The 19,689-nt window shown below is 44.6% G+C and overlaps 2 protein-coding genes across 2 annotated transcripts in view; one reads left to right on the top strand and one right to left on the bottom strand.

The window, feature by feature from the left end:
* The window catches only part of YIPF4 (Yip1 domain family member 4), a 157,033-nt gene extending 155,334 nt beyond the window's left edge, over window positions 1-1,699 (bottom strand). Inside the window, exons 1-2 of the mRNA XM_086926840.1 lie at window positions 1,571-1,699; window positions 1,177-1,404 (exon numbers count right to left, since the gene is read on the bottom strand). Of these exons, the coding sequence (XP_086782966.1) occupies window positions 1,177-1,243 (67 nt within the window). The 5' untranslated portion in view covers window positions 1,244-1,404; window positions 1,571-1,699. The remainder of the gene's footprint in view (window positions 1-1,176; window positions 1,405-1,570) is intronic.
* A 539-nt stretch (window positions 1,700-2,238) lies between these two features.
* MTR (5-methyltetrahydrofolate-homocysteine methyltransferase) overlaps window positions 2,239-19,689 on the top strand; it is a 585,842-nt gene continuing 568,391 nt past the window's right edge. Inside the window, exon 1 of the mRNA XM_086926839.1 lies at window positions 2,239-2,483. Within this exon, the coding sequence (XP_086782965.1) occupies window positions 2,438-2,483 (46 nt within the window). The 5' untranslated portion in view covers window positions 2,239-2,437. The remainder of the gene's footprint in view (window positions 2,484-19,689) is intronic.

Genomic DNA, 19,689 nt, shown 5'->3' with positions numbered 1-19,689 from the left:
ATTAAAAGAGGGACTCTATGTTTGCATAATATGTATCTCTTTTTGGGAAAACCATAATAGTCTGGTGAGAAGCCTACAGTGGAATTCAAAGGCGAGACGTAAAAAATGTTTGGTACAGTCTGATTCTGCACAACTATAAAATATATATATTCAACGCACTTAGAATAATTCTGCTCATTTTGTGGGAGCCTCTCTGATATGTATACAGCCTATTTTATACTGTGTGCAATTAGATTTAAACTTTGGCAACCTCTTATATTGTGTGGAATTTATTTTTTTAAATGAGCTATATTCAGGGTTTTCTGTTACAGGCTGGGACCTCCTTGCACCATAAATACATTTCATTATTCCCCAGTACATCTTCAAGTACTCAATCAGTGACCCTCTAGTTACACGGACAGACATCTGATGTTATTGCATTAATAAACCACGCTTTCCTACCAGAACAATGTATTTACCACAGTTTTACTTGTGTCTATTACTCATTTTATATAGTTACCTGCAAGCTGTAAACGAAATGCCTAGAATATAATTACATACAGTGCATTTTGTTATTTTAGCCACATCTCTGACCTCCCTTCCCGAGTCCTCCGCCGTCGTACTCACCATTGCAGTTACCATAACCTTTATATTCGACCGCTGATCTCAACCCCCTGCTTGTTTACTTATGAGACTTGGAAAAGGTGCCATTCGCATCAGTTATTTACAAACGCTAGTACACCCCGTGATTAGCAGGCAAGTAGTGGTGTACAGACCTACTGCATTGTGTATATTTATTATTGAATAGAGTAAACGGTGACATTACAGTTGTTAGGGCTTTGCTGTCAGACATAAAACCTTTACTGGTTTCCACAAGGAAGGCAATTACAACTACCTGCGTTGCAATCACTGACAGTCACCCGAGGACAGATCTGACACCGCCGTACTCTAACAAACCTAGCTCCACACCAGTAGTGTGTTTCGGAAACGAAAGTCCAGGCCGCAATCCTCATGTTACGTCCATAAATCGTTTAATATGAGTCTTATAAGCTAGACAGTAGACTGCGCGAGAAATGTAAATATAACAAATAGTACAAAGAAGAACTTTAAAACAGGCAAAAGGCCGGGGGCGCTGCTTCTCGCACAACTGCCTGGTTGGAAATGGTTCCCTGGTAGTAGGTACTGAGCTCTCCTCACCTGCTGCCTCTGCTGATGACACGAAGGTGAAGTCCCCGTTGTGAGGTGGGTATGCAGGGGGCTGCATGATGTCCTCGGGCTCCACGGCCCCTTTCTACAGCTGGGGGCTCGTCTGCCTCCCTGGCCCTGCCTCTGCGTCTCCCAGTGACGTACGCACAGGGGCGGGTATCTGCTACTCTGTTTCCGCCTGCGTTTTCGTGTCCACGTAGCGACAATATATTTGGCTTCCTAGTAGCGTATAAAGGTATTTTGGATGATGAGAGATTCAGCATATGTATTATAGCCTTTTGGTCATTAGATACAATGTGACAGATACTTTTAACATACACTATTCCTGCATTGATCTATGGAAAGCGAAAAGAAAAATAATCACCTTTTATCACACATTGCCTACCTTTATACTGACTTATTCTTTACTACATACTTTAGCCGTTCCGATGTGCGACGGTATGCACCACTTAAAGGTGGTCGCGCTCATACGCTACATGAATCGCGTTGTCCGTTTTCCATTTCACTGGCGAGCGAGTGTCACTCACTTTATTCATGGTTATGTACGACTTCAATGACAGCCTGCTTCTTGTTTGAAAAAAAGTTTCTTTTTGATAACTCGGACCTTTACGAAAGTGACTTCGTCAGCGAGTCATCACTCGTCTGTTCGTCACAATATAAACAAATACGAATCTAAATTGGTTTATATTAGACTGATTCAAGGTGCCAACTCGCAAGTACACTTAGAAATACAATCGCACATAGCTAAGAAAATCCGTTTTTCTCCCATTTCCCGCACATCAAATTGACATACTCTGAACGTTGTCTCAATTAATATTAAATAGTTCTCTCCTTTAAAACGTTATGCTCTAACGAATGCCGAAAACGCTCTTTACAGCATTAACAAAAATAGGTTATTTAAAACCAACATTTTGTGTCGCTTCCGGGATTATGCCACTAAGAAATGTCACGATTTATGTACGCGCGCTAGTTGTTACGTTCTGTAGCCTGTTCCTATTAGTTCATTCTGTTTTGGAACGGATGTCCTTCGTTTATGTCTACAGACAGCTGGTTCTTTCTAAACACTCACACGAGTGCACCGGGTGAATGGAGCGGCTGACTTTGGAAAACTGCTTTCAGTCTTCCGCAAGAGGCGGAGTTTGGCTCTTGTTGTGGAGGCGTGGTTTCTTTCCACGGGGAGAGAGGATTCGCAATCCTATCTTCTGTAGTTCGGCAGGTGTTCCTTGGTGGCCGTCTGAATATTTCCTGCATCATGTCTCCCACCATCCATGGGGTGCATCACGGCTGTGGCCGACCTGGTAATGCCCGCGCCTGCTTCTTTCTTTGCTCGAACGTGTGTTTGTGTGAATCATCTTGGTTGTTCATTTCTCTCAATCTTACACTGCCCCTACCCCCACACGTGGACCGCAGCTGCTATTTGCAATCACTTTGGCCGAGAGGGTGACGTATGTGCCCGAAGCTTTAACTCTTTCAGAGCAATGCTGAATGAAGTATGAGGGATCTCTTTGGCTACCTCTATACAATTATTTATTGATCAACGCCTTATATAGTTATGTATATTCATTTCTGTACCAGAATAATACTAAAACAATAATCGCAACGGTCAACAGTCAGTTGTAACGTAGACTACTTATATTTAAACAAGAAATTTCTGCTATGAAAGTTGTCCATCACCAGTACTGTATATAGAATAAACAGGCCACTAAATGAAGAGCCATGGAATAACTGAATAGATGTCACACACTTCTGGACAATCCAGAAATCTTTAATATAGCCCTCCCGTGCAGGTCCCAAGTATCAGTACACTGACTGATCTCATAATGACTTAGATATTGGATGATAATGCCCATCCCAGCAGATCTCTTCTCTTTCCCCCATCCATGCTGCAATACAATACCTCGTAATTTGTTTTTAAGATGAGAAGTACGCCAAAGAAGATTGTACTTAACCAAATGTAGGCTTCACTTACTAGCAGAATTGTTGCAGAGATTTTAAAAAATAATGGCAAGATTAAATAGCTTATCCAGTTTTGATCCTGAAAAGATGAAAGCAAAGCTACAAATTTTAGAAGAGTAAAAAGAAAAAAAAAATTGGTTTGTCCAGAGGGGCAGCCAGGGTGCCATGGGCCCCAATATATTTTTTTTATCAAAGCACAATGTTTCACCTGGTAGAACTTAACATGCAATTATGAATTAGCAACTTTGTATTCAGAGCACGCAGTGAATTGAAAAATACAAAAAGATCGGGCAAAAAAAAACCAAGCAAGAACACAACAAACTAACGGACAAAAAATTAACAATTTGCCAATATTTAGTTTAAAATTGTGTTTTACTTCATGAGTATGTAATACCTAAGCCAATGACAATATACCCATATCCAAAAAGGATATAAGACGCATTATATAACTAGGAAAAATAATTAAAGTGCCCAGTGTCCTAGTGCCAGACCTTCTTGGCTGGCTAGAGTCATAAATCTCCCGTCTCGCCCCAGGCACTCACTGACACCTGCACACACCAGACCGCTTTGACTGGACTCAGTTGGACTTTTTTCGGCTCTGACCGACAATGACGATTCTCCGCTCTGCTGTTTACTCTCCAGACTACCCGACTTGCGGCACAAGAATCCGAGCATATCACCAGTAATCACACTTGCCCATATTCTGCACTAACACCTCACAGACATACAATGCTTAGTTTGCTAGTGATTTTCCTCGATTCTAAATCACTGTTTTGTTCTTATATGATGCTGACATGGCTGAAAAGTGACAAGTTGGTTGCTGTGTTTATATACTTGTGTCCACTACGGGACACCTTATCAGATGTGCTCGCCTTTGTCCCTGCGAGGACACCGTACCAGGAGTGAGGTCATCAGTTGATAACTGTCAGAAGTGACAGTTCCCAGCTGATCGCCAATCTCCCTGCAGCTGAGCTCCAACGCTTTGTAGGAGCATGCGTGTTGACTCGGAATAAAGGAATTATCTCACAACCTAGTGTGAAATTCTTAACAAAACTGGCGACAAGAGTCACAAATTTGCTAGCATTCGCGACAAGAATTTGCAATTCTATTAAGGACACGGAGGCGAGGATTATGCTTCTCCATCTTTAATGAAGCTCACAGCAGCCAATGAAAATGCTTGCTTTTCATAGTAAAAACGTTAAACAACTACACATCCCATCATGACTAGCCCAAAGGCACGCCCCCCTAGTCCATAAGAGGCCTCTGCCTGCCGCCATCTTCCTCTTTCTTGAAGGCGAACAGCTCCAACAACTTAGATAACTTGGTAACTCCTCCAACGTGGAAGAAAATAACTTATTCGGTCGTATTATCCTTGCAGTCGTCGACTTTCAGTCACTCTTCTTCTCTGGCCCTGCAATAAAGGATATGAGACCGTAACCACCATAACCATTGGGTGGGCAAGCATTTATACATAACATGCCGGGTGGGATAATCCTCGCCTCCGTGTCCTTAATAGAATTGCAAATTCTTGTCGCGAATGCTAGCAAATTTGTGATTCTATTTCAGGACCGGAGGCTTCAGATTATGCATGTTTAACGCTTACTAAAAACAACAGAGGTAATATCCCCCACCGGCTTATAATAGTATGTCTTGAAGGTCGATTCTGATGACCAATCTGCGCTACGCATGATATCCTGTATGCTGGAACCCAACATAAATGATTTAGATGCCATGGCTCCTCTGACTGAATGAGCACCGAAAATGGTGATATCTACACCTGCTTCTTCCATAATATAACGAAGCCATCTGGCAATGGTGGCAGCTGCCACCGCTTTAAATGGTTTCTGAATGGCAATCAACAACTGAGAACAGCCCTGCGGTCTATTAGCCGCTGTACATTCCTCATAGGTTTTCAAACATTTTACAACACATAATTTATCGTTCTCATGAAAAGCATTATAAGAAATATGACGAGATAATGTCTTAGTGCGTCCTGAAATGGAAAAAGAAACTCCTTCTGGAGTAAATACTCTACCTGTAATTTCCAGCGCACGAACGTCCGATGACCTCCTGCATGCCGAGAGGCAGAGTAGCATGGCTAACTTGGCTGACAACTGTTTTCTGGATAAAAGCGAGTTAACCGGCCATTTGTTAAAGAGCTCCAAAACCAAAGACACGTCCCACAACCCAGTGTACTTGGGCTTCGGTGGGTTAGCCACCCTAATTCCTTTAAGCAATTTGCATACTAGTGGATGCATGCCTACTGGCTTACCATCCAGCCGAGCGTGGCCTGCTGAGATGGCCGACCTAAAATTATTGACCGATCTATAGGCCAAACCCTCGGATGCCTTGTCCGTTAAGAAATTCAGCACGTGGGATAAGTCTGCCCCCACGGGATCCAGATGTCGTTCCATGCACCAACCCATCCAGTTCGTCCAGGCCGAGGAGTATCGCTTCCTCGTGGATGGTGCCCAGGCCTGCTTGATGAAATCACAAGTCCTGCTCGAAAGGCCTGGCAGCTGCCACTGTTCCCTGAAAGCCTCCAAGCCATCAGCTGGAGCCTGCCTTCCAGTACCAAGGGATGCTGTTCCTGATGAGGGCCCAGCAATAGCGTCGTCGATTCCGGGAGGAGTCTGGGACGGTCGCAACTCCACTGCATTAGTTTGGGGAACCATGACTGTGACGTCCACCAAGGCGTCACCATCACTACTTCCGCCCGTTGCTTGATCACCTGAGACATCGCCCTCGGGATCAGCAGGAAGGGTGGGAACGCATACTGCGTCCCTTCCGACCAATTCTGGAGAAATGCATCCGTTGCCAGAGCCACGGGATCCGGTCTCCAGCTGAAGAATCTGGGTACCTGATATGTTAGTCTGGATGCAAACAAGTCCGTCTCGAACGGACCCCAAATCTCCTGCAGCCATTGGAACACCTTCGGGAGCAACTTCCAGTCGCTGTAGTCCCTGAGGTACCTCGAGTTCCAGTCCGCCACCTGATTGGACTGGCCCGGCAGGTATTCTGCTATTACTGATATCTGATTCTCTAGACAGTAATGCCAAAAGTCCTTGGCTATCTGCACAAGCATTGACGACCTCGTGCCGCCCAACTTGTTGATGTATCTCACCGCTGACACATTGTCCAAACGCAGGAGGATACAGCAAGATGTCTGCCTCGGGGACAACGTCCGCACTGCGAACGATCCCGCGAGCAGTTCGAGACAATTTATGTGAAGCGAAAGCTCGTCTGGAGACCATCTGCCACCTGTAGAGATATCTCCGCAACGAGCCCCCCAGCCCCAACGGCTGGCGTCCGACTCTATTGTTACCTCCGGAAGAGAGCCGAAGATTGCCCGACCGTTCCAGGCGTCTACATGACCGAGCCACCATTGCATTTCCGTCCTCACCTCTTCTGTGAGGGGAATGTTGTCCGAGTACGACAGACCCTTCCGTAGGTGTCTGATCTTCAGCTGTTGAAGAGCCCTGTAATGAAGAGGGCCCGGGAATATCGCTTGCACCGATGATGCCAAAACTCCTACTACTCTCGCAATCGCCCTGAGCGAAACTGTCTGACTGTTCAACAGTCTCCTGATCTCCTTCTTCAGGTCTTTCAGCTTGTCCTTCGGGAGGCTTAGCTGTGCTATCTTGGAATCGATCGTGAAGCCCAGGAAGTCTATCACCTGAGTGGGTATCATGACTGATTTCCTGGTGTTGACTACAAAGCCCAGGCTTTGAAGCAAGCTTGTCGTCAGAGTAAGGTGTCGCAAGAGTGCTTGACAACACTGATCCACTATCAGGATGTCGTCCAGATAGATTATGAGGCGAATACCGCGTTCCCTGAGGTACGCCACCACTGGTTTCATCACCTTGGTGAAGCACCAAGGTGCCGAGGCGAGTCCGAAAGGCAGAACCAAATATTCGTACCACTGGCCTTTCCACCGAAATTGGAGATATCTGCGATGCGGGGGAAATATCGGCACAGACAGATAAGCGTCTTTCAAGTCCAGTCGGACCATCCAGTCTCCCACCTGCAGTAGATCCGTCAAAAGATGGATGCCCTCCATCTTGAAATGATTGTACGTTATAAACTGGTTGAAATCCCTGAGGTTCAAAACTAATCTGTTTCCGCCTCCCTTCTTCTGAATAACAAAGATATTGCTGCAGAAACCGCGAGGACCTTGACAGACCGGTGCTATCGCGCGCTTCTGCAGCAATTCTGAGATCTCTTCGTCTATAAAACTGAGATCTTGTTGGGAAAAATGGAGATCCGCCGGGAGCCCCGATTGAACGGGATGAGAATAGAACTCCAAGCGGAAACCCTGCACAGTTTGTAGCACCCATGCGTCCTGTGTCAGTGCCCGCCACTGCTCTAGGCAGTGCCGAGTCCGTCCCCCCAAAGGTAGAAATGTAAACTCTGTTACTCTCACCTGCGTTCTGCTGATGCTTGAAGGTCCCCCTGTTGTTATTGGAGTGATAGCGGCTCCTGTCGAACCTCCTGCGGGAGGGGTAGAAGGTTCCACCGCGGGTGGAGTCGTATTCATTTTTTCCCCTGCCAAAATCGCCTCTTTGGGAACCTTGCTGACCTCCACGGCCCGACGAGCGGCCCCCGCCTCGTCCGGCCCTGTTAAAAACTCTCTGACTGAGAGCTCTCTTTATCCCTGACTGCGCCTTGTCCAGCGCCGTAAATGTCCCTACATATTTGGACACGTCTTTGACAAACTTGTCTCCAAATAGTTGGCCCGCTGCTAGGGGTCCCGGCTCAGCATCCGCTAGCTCGGTCAGGTTGCTGTCCATTTTCATCAGCAGGGATTTCCTCCTCTCTGACGAAATAGCGCAGTTGGCGTTGCCCAGCAAGCAAATGGCACGCTGGGTCCAGCCAGCCAATACATCCGGGTCTACAGGGGTGGAACTCTCCTTGGCCGCTAGAGCCATCTCTAAGATCTTCGCCAGAGGACCGATTGTGTCCAACATCTTGTCCTGACAGCCTGACCATGCCCTATCCAAACCTCGTTTGGGGTCTTTAGAGAACTTCCGAAGGAAGGTCAAGAGGCTTGCGTCGATCTCTGGGGTCTCCGCCACTTTGTCTGGGATGTCCGGGCGAGGGCATTCTGATTTAAGGCGGTTCCTGACTTCCCTCGGGAAGCTCTTTCTCAGATTGTCGTGTATGTATGCCGTCACCGCCTGAGGCGGCACCCAGTCCTGTGACCTGGGGTGTATGATCTCCGTAGGATCGAATGTGAAAGGAGTATGCACCTGGGCCATCTCCACTTGAACCTTCTTCGGAGGAGGCTGCTCCTCCGATGTATCGGTATCCGTGCCTGTGGTAGCGTCCGTGTCCGTGTCAGTATCTGTATGGACCCTGCGCTTGGACTTGGCCTTGGCGCCAAAATAGGAATGATCCGCTGTGTCCGGTAGGGTAGCAAGGGCCTGTGCATGAGGCCATGTGGCAGTGTCAACAGCCTGTTGACTGGAAGTGGAAGCTTCCGCTTTCTTCTTTTGCGGTTTGGTATAGCCATGCCTCTTGGCAAAGCCCTCCAATTGTTTCCGGATTGGGCGAAGGGCTGTGGCTAGGGCTTGCTGCACTGTTTGTGGGACCGTGGTCTCCATAGCCCTATTGACGGACGACTGCACAGATGCGTCCAATGCAATGACTAAATTGTCCTCAAGGACAGCCTCCTGCTGTCCGTCATAAACCTCCTCCTCCGCATATTCTTCATTGTACTGACCCCACTGCGACATTTCAGGTGTGGTTGGTCCTGCACGTCAATGAAGAATTGCCAAAGCACTGTTCAGCCACCAGGAGGGTCAAGGGGGGGGTTAGCCCTGCAAGCACACTGGATTCCACAAAGTACAAACCCCCTCAGCAAAGCTGTAGTCACAAGGGGCCAAAGACCCAGGCCAAAACACTGTCCACAGAGCGTGTGCGCACTCTAATCACTGGCCTCAATATTTTACAACCTTCACAGGCGTTTATCAGAGCAGAGGGGCCACCGGTAACTCTCCGTGTTCAAAATCGCTATGTTTGACAGTTTGGGGATTGCGCCGTGACGTGCAGCCCAAACGTGACTGAAATCCTACTAGAAACAAGCCCAAATTCAGCGCGTTTGGACGCATGCCACGGCCGAGAGCCACCCGGACCCTACACGCGTCATCGGCCTATGAGGGACGCCGATGCGCATGCGCGAGACGCGCCTACGGGGAAACCAGCCGGGACAAAGGCCCTGAATGTGAAACCCGGTGCCCGTCTACTCCCGGTCAACGACCGCCGCTACCCCACGCCACAAGGCGTAATCAAGCCACACTGAGGAATAAATCGGAACACGCTAGGCGCCGCGACGCTAGCTAAACCTGCACAACACTCTCCCTGAAGTATCGATCACCCCACAAGAAGGTAACTCGATAGACCAAATTGCGCTTTAAGCATATTATAATGGGTACACTTAGTAAAATCAATCAGTTAACATAACATCATTCACATTTGACATGTGCAATCGTTGCTAACAGCTAGAGGGAGTAAACAATGTGCACTTAGCTCTTGCTGTGAGCAGCAAAGAAAGAGGAAGATGGCGGCAGGCAGAGGCCTCTTATGGACTAGGGGGGCGTGCCTTTGGGCTAGTCATGATGGGATGTGTAGTTGTTTAACGTTTTTACTATGAAAAGCAAGCATTTTCATTGGCTGCTGTGAGCTTCATTAAAGATGGAGAAGCATAATCTGAAGCCTCCGGTCCTGAAATAGAATCAACACGGAACCCACGGGAAAAAAAGACATAGAATAAAAATCATCAACGCTACCCGTCTTTGTGCTGCTTTTGACATTTTGAAAGCAATAAAAAAAAATAACCAGCCAGAAAGGACAACGCGGACAGTGCGCACGTCAGTTACACTACTAAAAGGGAAGGATTTGCAAGTATCAGCTAACGGAGGAACTGATGGTAACGAAAAAAATAAATGAAATAAAAATTCTTACATTTTAAAGTTGAAGCAGCGCATGATTAATAAAATTGTAAGGAAAAGTATCATTAAGAAGCAAACTTAAGCTATTACTAGAACATTTTCAGAGGTTTAAGCATTGCACATTGTACATAACAGCAGCTACTATTTACACAAGAACTGTTATAAAACGATAAATACAATGAGTGACATGGCAACTGGTTGCATATGGAACCTATCACCCCCTGAGTAATTTCTGCGCGCAGGCAGTGAACCAGTGCTAAAATGGGAAGAGTGGAGGGAATATTTCCTCAACTACATTTCCACGCTTGAAGAAGATGCAGAAATAAAACCTGAAAAGAAATATAAAATGTTAATGCATAACTTAGGGGCAGGAGGAATTAAAGTTTATAATTCTATAAACAAGAAAATAAGAGGAGAAAATGAGGGTGATGCATTCTCCAACGCAATTGACGATCTAAACGCATATTACAAACCGACGGTTTGTGTTGGGGTAGACAGGTATAAGTTCTTCCACAGTAAACAAGGAAAGGATGAGTCTATAGATGACTATGTATCAGCACTAACAGACCTAGCAATAAACTGTTGTTTTGGACACCTTCACGATTAATTGATAAAGGGATCAAATCGTAATGCAAGGCTCTAATGAAAACATTCAAGATAATCTATGGGCTAAGGGAGAGTACCCTCTGCAGAACATAATAGATATAGCGAGGAAGGCTGAACTCACGGGACGATGCGCTAAAGCGGTGCTAAAGGAAGATAAAGTAAAGAAGGAAGGTGAGAGCGTCAACAAGGTGTCTGATCAAAAAAGTTGGACAGTTAGTAAGCAGAATGTGAAACCAAAAGACCCCAAACAAACTTACAGGAGGAATGAGACACGGAGTAGGAGATATTGTTACCGATGCCTCAGCACTGCTCAAATGGCGTATGACTGTAAGTGCCCAGCCCATGAAGCAAAATGCACATATTGTGGTCTAATTGGACATTTTAACAAAGCATGCAATAGGAGAAAAACCCCAACGTGTAAAAGCAGTGGAAGATGAAGAAGAAGAGTTAAATGTTGAGGATGATGAAGACATCAACATGTACATTCTCAACACAGACGATGAACAGGAGAAAGACAATGGAACCAAATTAAAAGCTAAAACAAAGAAACCAGTATGTACAATGACAATTGGTGGGGTGGAAATAAACATAGTGGCAGACTCAGGCTCACCCTATACCATCGTGAACGAGAAGGTCTGGGAAACCAAATTCAAAGGGAAAATTGGAGAAAGACTCAATAAACCAGACATTGCAATAAAATCATTCAATTGCAAACCTATAGAAGTACGTGGTTACAGAAGTCTGAAATTTATATACAAGGGTAGAGAAACCGAATGTAAACTCTATGTTTCAAATGTTGGACCATCTGTACTTGGTTGGATGGACCAGGGAAGTCTGGGAATCAAGTTGGATCCTAACAGCAATGAACCCGTGCTGAGTCTGTCTGACACAGACAACTATGCTAGTCAAATACTAACGAAATACCCCAAAGTATTCAGTGGCAACGTGGGTGTACTTAAGGGATACCAACATAAGATAAAATTGAAACCCATCACCACACCCACAGTACACAAGGCAAGGAACATACCATTTGGATGAGGTCAGAAATCAACTTGACAAATTACTAATGGACGGTATAATTGAGAGAGTGGAGGCGTCCGAGTGGGTCGCACCTCTCGTCGTAGCAAAACGTCCCAACGGGAAACTCAGACTCTGCATTGACCTACGTGATCTGAACCAAAATATCTTAGTGGAACAGTACCCACTCCCAAAGATAAATGAGATGCTGTCCACTACCAAGGGTGTCAAATGGTTTACCACCATCGACTTACAATCTGCATACCATCAGGTGCAATTACACCGTGAGAGCAAGCCATTAACTACCTTTGTAATACCGTTTGGATGTTTTAGATTCACCCGCGTTCCATTCGGATTAGCCTCTGCGGCAGCAATGTTCCAAAGATTAATAAATAATGTCTTTGAAGGTGTCACTGGAATATTGTTGTTCCAGGATGATATCCTAGTGATGGGGAAACAAGAGAGGAACATGACAGTCTGGTGGAACACGTTCTAGACATATTGAATGAAAAAGGATTAACTGCTGAGCATTCGAAATGTAAATTTGCACGCAATTCTGTCAGCTATCTGGGCCATCGGATAACTGGTGAAGGCATCAGTCCTAAGAACGACTTAATTCAAGCTATAAAGGACTCACAAGTACCCACCAGCTAAGACAAAGTAAGGTCATTTCTTGGATTGGTGGAGTACTATGCAAAATTCATCAGGAACTTTTCAACAAAAACTTATGCATTAAGACCGCTATTAAAACTAAAAAACAAATTTGAGTGGACTGAGGAATGCGAACATACCTTTCAAGACCTAAAACAGGATATGTGCAAAACGCTACCTTTGCAAGGATTTGATCCCACCCTGCAAAACTACGTGACAACTGACGCAAGTAACAAAGGCATAGGGGCCGTACTAACACAGAAAGATGCCAAAGGAGCGGAGTACACAATTGCGTTTGCATCGAGATCGCTAACATCAGCTGAAGAAAAATTTTCAGTAATTGAACGGGAGGCGTTGGCCTGTGTTTGGGCCCTCAAGCATTTTCGACAGTACATCTGGGGAAGGAAAGTGAATCTCTGCACGGACCACAAACCTTTAACGAAGGTCCTCACGACCAAAGGCCTACACACAGCTTCTCCACGTCTTGCAAGAATTTAGATGCGCCTGTTGGACTACATGTATGAGAGACAATATGTTCCAGGTGTAAAGAATGTGGTAGCAGACTTTTTAAGCAGAATGCCACTGGAATCTAAAAACAACACTGGAATCAATGAAATTGAAGACCCGTGCATTGCAAATTTGTGGGAATGCTCTAGTGGAATAACGAAGAAAGAATGGTTGGAAAAACAGGATAAAGACAAAGACATTGGAATGATAATAACAATGATCAAAGAAGGTTGGTCAAGCAAAAACAAGTTAAGTGATCAAGTGAAATCCTTCTGGGAAGTAAAAGACAAATTATCAATAGAGGAAGGACTACTTATGAGAAGCGGAAGATGAGAAGCGGAAGATATGTACCGCCGACGGCTATCAGGGAGAACATTTTGGAAATATGCCATGAGGGACACCTGGGCATCGCTAAGAGCAAAAGCAGAGTGAAGAACGTATTGGTGGCCAGGTGTCAGCCTGGATGTAGAAAGGAAGGTTAGATGTTGTAAGTTGTGCGTGGACTCTGACAAGGCACAAGTAACATTTAAACCACCTCTGCATCCAATACAGTGCCCATCCATGCCATGGGAGAGAATCGGGACCTATACTCAATGACAATGAACAACAATACATAATTGTCATTATTGACCACTACACCAAATGGCCCGAAGTAAGAATCACCAAGAAGGCTGACTCACAGCACGTGTTACAATTCAGATTGCAAACTCTAACCAACTTAACTGGATAAAAGAAATAATGAAAACTGTGTGGGCCTACAGGATAACGCCATGTGAGTCTACAGTTCACAGCCCATTCGAACTCATGCGCGGACGGACTCCACTCACAAAGGACAATATGGGCTGGGTCAAGGCTGCCCGAAGGGTACACTGGTCTTCTAAGATGGTGGAAGAAAGACTGACTCAAGCACAATCTAGAAGCAAGTGTATCTACGACAAAAAACACGAATGCAAAGAGGTAGCAATCAAGGCAGGAGATGCGGTGAAGGTGAAAAGAAGTGGACACATCGTCAAGTGTCAAGAAAAATACACCAAACCCCTTACCGTTCGGGAAGTGTACTGCAATTCTGCACGCCTGAGTGACGGAAAAGTCTGGCATTTCTCAGCACTGTCTGCCCACAAACATCCTGGAAACGAGGCAGAGGACAACACACATTTTGATGCTACTAAAGAGCAGCCTAGTATGCAATAGGGAGGTCTTGCAAAACAATATTTTTCAGACACTGATTCTGACATTGAACTTCTTACAACCCCAGGGGAGAGGGGTGATAATGATATGCACGGGGACACTCAACCATGAGGACCGCACAACCTTTACATCCAGACCTGTGGGCGCAAGGCGCAGGTTGCCTGCCATCCCAGTGCGTGACCTGACACAACCAATGGACAGAAGCAGGGCTGGTAGACTGTTAGGACCGCCTGCTAAACTTAAAGACTATATATATGGTTCGCGGAGCTTTACGCTCCTCCCGGTTCTTATTGGTTTCAGTTCTCCCTATAGGAGGGGGATGTGTTGTGTTTATATACTTGTGTCCACTACGGGACACCTTATCAGATGTGCTTGCCTGTGTCCCTGCGAGGACACGTACCAGGAGTGAGGTCATCAGCTGATAACTGTCAGAAGTGACAGTTCCCAGCTGATCGCCAATCTGTTTGCAGCTGAGCTCTGACGCTTTGTAGGAGCATGCGTGTTGACTCGGAATAAAGGAATTATCTCACAACCTAGTGTGTAATTCTTAACATTGTTACAACACCAAAAGCAAAAAAAAATCTATTCCAACACTGTACCCTGCTTCTTCCTACAATCACTTCAGTATCCCTTATCTTCCCCTTCTCTCAATGTCCATGCTTCCACTACAGCACTGTCCCCTTTAACTGGTCTGTCTTTCTATAGATCCTTTCCCTTTAGTCTGCACATCTCTATTTCCATACTTTCTGTACCTCCCCATCTCTTTATTGCTCATCCTTTCTGTCCATCTTTCTATACCTCTTTTAATTCTTCTGTCTTGCTTTCTCTTTTTTTTCTCTTCATCGCTATCAAGTAGATAAGGAAACAGCCAATGGGAGACAGCAAAAAAGAGAGCGCTTCTCCTGGATGTGTCTAAGGAATACATTGGTGCCAGAATGTGAAATGGGAGAAAGAATTAGCCAAACATGGCTTGCTCAAATGACCTAGCCTTCATCACCTCTCCTGCAAGTACAGAGCAGCAGAGGTTTCAAATTGTCTCATGTCTGTTGAGAAGCTCAGTCCACTCTTTTTTAGGTCTCATGAAACAGCACATGTAATGTTGCTTGCAAGACATTTTCTTTACGTAAGGACCTTAGAGCCAGCCTATTGTTTACCGTTCATTCTCTTCATTGTCAGTCTTATTTGCTGTAACCGCATGCCGACTTCACTTTGGCTTAATTTTCAGTTTGTGTGTTTCCTGTCCCTGGAGCATGGACCATATACAGTTTCTGTTCGCCTTTGTTCATTACTTTTTACTTTTCATCCTCTCCCTTTGAACTCTTTGGTGCAGCATAACAAATGGGCGCAGGCTGTTAGCGTTGCTTTTAACGATGATTTCAATATAACATTAATGGCTTTCTGCTACCACAATTAAGTAATCACAATTTTAGTTTGTTACAAAGTGCTTTCAGGGTGCATGTTTCATGATTTATAGGATGACTTGGGAACAATTAAAATGTTTATGCAAAAAACTCGGTGTTTTAAGTTGGTTTATGTTGGCATGATTACAGATTGGATAAATCATTCTAGTGTGAAAACAACATGCCATTGGAGATTTTTTTTGTTTTTTTGTGCTTCTTTGCCCGTTCTTATTGAGCTTTCTTCTGTATCTTAATATGTACATTGTAACAAAGATTACCATGCTATGCAATGACAAGCAATACTATACCATTCTACACAACGACATACCATACCATACCATGAAATTAAAAACCATATCATACTATATATACAGTGACATACCATGCCATAGTGCACAATGACATACCATACTGTGCAATAACAAGCCATACTGTAGCATACAACACCATACTGACAGGCCATTCAGTACAATACGCCTTACCATACTGTACAATGACTGGCCTATCATCTTATAGAATAACAAGCCATAGAATAGCGTAACATACAATGAAATGCTATACCTTACCATACCATACCATGACAAACCAACCCATACCATTTAATGACCGGCCATACCATACAATATCATGCTATAGAACGACAGGCCATACCTTTTGTATGCCTAGATTTGATTTAATGTAAATGATTTTATTGTCAAATCTTAACATACATTAAACCTTAACATGTATGAAATGTTCCTAATTCCTTGTATGAAATGTTTTTAATTTCTTTGTATGACTTTTAATTGAGTCGAATAAAGATACCTTGACTGACAGACTGACAGGCCATACCGTACCATGTCTTACTGTACAGTGACAGGCCATATCATACTCTACAATGTCAGACTGTACCATACCATACAATACAATGACAAACCATACCATACTATACAATGGCAGCTCCTACCACAGTATCCATTGACAGACCATACTATACTATACAATGGCAAGCCATAACATTACATACCATACTATCCAATGACAGGCCATATCATTCTATACAGACACAGGGAATATCATACCAGTCTCTACAATGATAGGCCATACCATACGTTACCACACTAGATAATGACGGACTACAACATACTATAATATACCAAACCATACACAGTCCATATAATACAATGAACTGCCATAAAATACAATACTGTACAATGACTGGTCACACCATACTATACAATGACAGGCCATGCAGTATTCTACAATTACAGATCATACCATACAATAACACAACATACATGAAGGTAGGCCTTACTACACCATACTATTATATCCTATGAAGTACCATACCAGGCCTTAGGACTTCAGGCTGCTCCATGGTAGACCATACCATACCATACCATACCATATAACTAAATACCATATCACTCTATACAATACCATAACATACAATACCAGCCCGTTCCCTTCAATGCCATGCAATGACAGCTCATACCTTACTGTACAATTACAGGCCACACCATAATACAGAATGACAAATCATACTATTCTATTCCATGCTATACAATGATATCCCATACAATACTATACCATACCAATCCGAACTATACCATATAATGACAGGCCATGCCATTCAATGATATGCCATACCATACTATGTATGACAGGTCATCTTATGCCATGTATGACATGCCATGCCATACCATGCCACACCTTAGAGCATGGGTACTCACAAACTTTCTCTCGGGGGCCAAATTTACAGTTTGGTTTGTGTCCGAGGGCCGCACTGGTGGGGGCGGGGTCAGTGGGGGAGGGGGCGGGGCTAGAGCAATAAAAAAAAAAACTGACCATGAGGTTGATCACAGGTCCCTGCAGCGGATGCCTTTGTCCACTGAGCTACCAGACCCGGCATACACACATCTCTCTCTTGGTCTCCCTCTCTCGCTCTAGCTCTCTCTCTCTCCCTCCCTCTCTCCCTGTCTCACTTCCTCTCACTCTCTTTCTCTCACTCCCTCTCACTCTCTCTCAATCTCTCTCACTCGCTCTCTCTCACTCTATCACTCCCTCTCTCCCTCTGTCTCACTCACTCTGTCCCACTCCCTCTCTCTCTCTCTCTCCCTCTTTCTCCTCACTCCCTCTCCATCTCCCTCCCGTTCCCTCCCTCTCACTCCCTCTCCGTCTCCCTCCCTTTCCATCCCTCTCCGTCTCCCTCCCTTTCCCTCCCTCCCTTTCCCTCCCTCTCTCTCTGTCTCTCTCCCTTTCCCTCCTTTTCCCTCCCTCTCACTCCCACTCCCTCTCCCTCCCTTTCTCTCCCTCTCACTCTCATCTCACCCTCATCTCACCCTGCCTGTGTGTCAGCCGGGGCACACACACACTCACAGCCGCAAACAGAGTTGTGATTAGATAACACCCACAAAAACATAATATTTTTTAAAACAAATGTAGCGCATAATTTCCGGAAGCCATAGGGTCAAATATAGAATTAATAGTTGACGCTGAATCAATAGTACGCACACTACTTTAACCAAATAAACGCTGTAATCCCTCTTACTAAAACCTGACCTGTTCTATAAATGTGTTGCTGACTATGAAAGAGTATTCGAATTCTTACAGGCATCCAGGATAGGGAAAGTGCAAAATTACCTTGTTTGGGTTTAAAACCGATTACACCTAAGAAGGTTACTGAAAGCTGCAGTAGCATTTGTTAGCGCTGATTATTTTGGAACAAAAATGTAAATCGTAATTTTCTCTTGGGTGGTCTTGCATTCCGTGGTAGACCCTGAATGTGGGACAATAGACTGAGCAAGCGAGAAGTGCCGATTAAGTAGGTGATTTTCCAGCTAAAGAATGCGCTTTTCTTTTGAGGTGTGCATGTGTTTATAAGTCCCCTCCTTCTTATCTCACCCTGCCTGTGTGTCTGCCGGGGCGCACACACACTCGCAGCCGCACCCGAGCACTTAACAGGTCTTTAAAAGACCATTTTCATGTTAATGAGGCCTTGATGTATTTCACCTCTTAGGCCCCTGCAGCTTTACTCTCGCTATCGCTAGGATCGCCCGGCCCCCACAGAGCAGCAGAGTCTCATCGCGCTGCTGCAGACACTCTTAAAAAAAAAAATTAAAACACGGGCATGATGACTCAAGGTCCGCGGGCCGCCACGGAAGGCTTGCCGGGCCGCCACCGGCCCGCGGGCCGTACTTTGAGTACCCGTGCCTTAGAGTGACCACCCATACCGTAGTATACAATGACAACCCATACCATACAATTCTGTACAATGATGGTCCATACCACACCACACCATACAATGACAGGCCATAGAATGGAATTCTATACCATCACAGGTGCTCCATAGCGGGCCATTATGATACCATAGCAGACAATAACAGAATATGTTCCCCCTTGACCTCTAAAACTTTAGCGGTATATATCCAATGCTTTGATTCTATTATTTTCATACATAAGGGCAAACAACAAGAAAAGATTTTTTTTATAACTTTCTCATTTTATTATTTTTTCTTTTTTAGTTATATTTCTTAGTACAAAGATTTTTTTCATTTGTCGTTTTATCACATCACTTAATATACTTTATCAAAAAAACACATAGTATAAAACACATCATTTTCTAATCTCATCAGTAAAAAACTATTTACTGCAGGGGAAACGGTATACAAAACAATCAACACTCTCACATGTACATACATCCCTTATTTAACATGCATACTACATTCATTCTTGATTCTGCGTCTGAGGGATCGCAGGTGGAAATGCAAATTAATACGCAAGGTCGACGCGTTTCGGCAGTGTGGACCGCCTTCCTCAGGACCTGTCTTGCAGAATACTCAAACACAAACAATAGTTTTATGGCCCCTGCATAGTTGAATATCTGTTATTCTGGGAAAAGGATTCCTGTCAAGTTGCAAGTATTGACTTCTGGATTTATTTAAGTAGTACTTCCTATTTTATCAGATATAGTTATCTTCTAATTGTTGGTACCAAGGCTTGTTTATTATGGATCAAGTGTTAAAACTAAGTGTCACAATGACTGGGACTTGAAACATGAAATCACACTCCTTGTGTTTATGGACGTCAATAGCCGCTGAGTTGTTGTACTTCAGACCGATATATGTCTTATTTGAAAGTTTAGCGCGTTTCTCTTAAAACCCGATCATTGGCTGCAGAGCGTTCAAGCGATGTGAGGCAGAGCTCCTCCTTGCACAATTCAGAGTACCATTACTTTAGTTGCTTTAATT

The sequence above is a fragment of the Lissotriton vulgaris genome, chromosome 6 (assembly GCF_964263255.1).
Source record: "Lissotriton vulgaris chromosome 6, aLisVul1.2, whole genome shotgun sequence".
In the NCBI taxonomy this organism is placed as follows: domain Eukaryota; kingdom Metazoa; phylum Chordata; class Amphibia; order Caudata; family Salamandridae; genus Lissotriton; species Lissotriton vulgaris.
Note: the sequence above shows the minus strand (reverse complement) of the source record. Positions and strands in the feature narration are given on the sequence as shown.